Consider the following 1,787-nt stretch of genomic DNA (forward strand, 5'->3'; position numbering starts at 1 on the left):
TCCTGTTGCTGCTGACAGCGGCCGCACAAGCAGCGAGCTTCTGCCCAGAGGATTATGTCATTTCTCCATGCACCTGCGGCAATGATAACGGCGGCGCGAGCGTCTATTGCTCCGGCTCGTACATGTCGGCGGCAGAGATGACGGCCATCGTTGGCCGCTTGCAGAACACGACGATGAGTCGCCTTCAGATCGGCGGCTTCGGCGACCTGACCGAGATACCGGCAGGCATGTTCAGCGGCATGAAGATATTTATGCTGATCATCAGCGACTCCAGCCGACCGACGATGAATGAGCAGTCGTTCGCGGGTATACGCGGCCTGACGGAGCTGATCCTGTCGGGGCTGCAGATGACCGAGGTGCCGTCGGTGATCTTCCCCTCTGTCAGCCATGTCGGTAAGTGCTCCGTGTAGTTCGCATGACCGTATGGCGGCATTGCATGCAGTCACCGCTTAGAGAGGCAAGTGCGGTAGTCGTTATTAACGAATTCCTTTTAATCTCAAGAGCACTGGAGCGGTTTATATTATTTTGGGGACGCGGGATTGGACCATTTTTAATTATCTGGTAGCCGGGTAATGCCGGATAAATCTTTAAAATTAGGATGATTTTAAGATTTAAAAAAGCGGGGTGGTAGCGATTTTATTTAACTGGGAACTGTCATATTTTTTTACATAGAACTTGACATGTAATTTGTACCTAGAAATTGGAATATATTTTGTTACCTGGGGTACTGGTAATAGACACCCTCGTCCCCCCAACCACCCCGCGACTGTATTCACTGATTGAAACAGGGATTTAGAAGACACGAGAGAGCTCTGTCCTGATGAAGAAAAGGAAGGAATAAAGATAGATGGCAATCATTTCAGGCGAATTTCGATGTGACACGGATGATAATTTCTATCATTATCTTCAGATTGCCTGCATCTCAGCTACAATCGTTTCACCACGCTGCCTGACAGAATATTCTCCCCCTTCACGCGACTACGTAGGCTCTTAATTTCTAGAATTCGGCTCACTCACTACCATTGCACCCAACGCGCTGGGAGGTCTATCAACACTAGCGGTACACATTTATTTAACGGCCATGAGCTGCCGTGGGAGTGTTAGTAACTTCACAGTGTGTTTATTACGCAGTGTTTCACCCCACGATCGCGTGATGCCATTTCTATCGTTTGTCCAACCGCAATCTCACACTCGCATTTTAAAACATTAGTGGCTACTGCACCATTGTCCTGTCCTAAGCCGATTTCATCCCTAAACTGTTTCAGTACTTGGACTTGTCGCATAACAAAATCGGGTTCATCGAACCGGGGCTCTTTGCCGAAATGGGACAACTCTACACGATGATGCTGGAATACAATAATCTGCACGCTCTCGAAGCGGGCACCTTCTCCGGATTGAGAAAAGTGTCCAATCTTGATCTAGAATACAATAGCATCGGCCGCATCGATGCTGGGGCCTTCGAAAACACAGACGGCATTACTTTCTTGAAACTATTTAAGAACAAGCTAACTTCTATTAAAGCCGGAGCATTCGCGGGATTAAACAAGCTAGAGGCAAGTTGCGATCTAATCCGGATTAAACAAATTTGCGAGTTTACCACTGGGTACTAGTACAATGAATCCTCACTGTGGATTATGATAAGCTATTGCGAAATCAGTAAATTGTGAGGTTTTGTTACGCAGCATATGAATAACCTCGTCAGCGTGTGCTGTCATCCGACAGCTCTGATATAGAAACGTTCAGTAGTTTCGACAAAAAAATATAGGCTGCACTCTGTTACCGCAACG

General features: G+C 47.1%; 2 protein-coding genes across 3 annotated transcripts in view; both read left to right on the forward strand.

The window, feature by feature from the left end:
* The window catches only part of LOC106816187 (insulin-like growth factor-binding protein complex acid labile subunit), a 13,783-nt gene extending 12,236 nt beyond the window's left edge, over positions 1-1,547 (forward strand). Inside the window, exons 3-5 of one of the 2 annotated variants that reach the window (XM_014820749.1) lie at positions 19-393; positions 911-1,060; positions 1,266-1,547. In XM_014820749.1, the coding sequence (XP_014676235.1) occupies positions 123-393; positions 911-1,060; positions 1,266-1,285 (441 nt within the window). In that variant the 5' untranslated portion in view covers positions 19-122 and the 3' untranslated portion in view covers positions 1,286-1,547. The remainder of the gene's footprint in view (positions 1-18; positions 394-910; positions 1,061-1,265) is intronic. The other variant, XM_014820750.1, reaches the window with a different exon arrangement.
* LOC106816185 (chondroadherin-like protein) overlaps positions 1,323-1,787 on the forward strand; it is a gene marked incomplete at its 3' end in the record, with an annotated part of 2,149 nt that continues 1,684 nt past the window's right edge. The window contains exon 1 of the mRNA XM_014820746.1: positions 1,323-1,557. Within this exon, the coding sequence (XP_014676232.1) occupies positions 1,323-1,557 (235 nt within the window). The remainder of the gene's footprint in view (positions 1,558-1,787) is intronic.

Source organism: Priapulus caudatus, unplaced genomic scaffold (assembly GCF_000485595.1).
Source record: "Priapulus caudatus unplaced genomic scaffold, Priapulus_caudatus-5.0.1 Scaffold1307, whole genome shotgun sequence".
Lineage (NCBI taxonomy): Eukaryota > Metazoa > Priapulida > Priapulimorpha > Priapulimorphida > Priapulidae > Priapulus > Priapulus caudatus.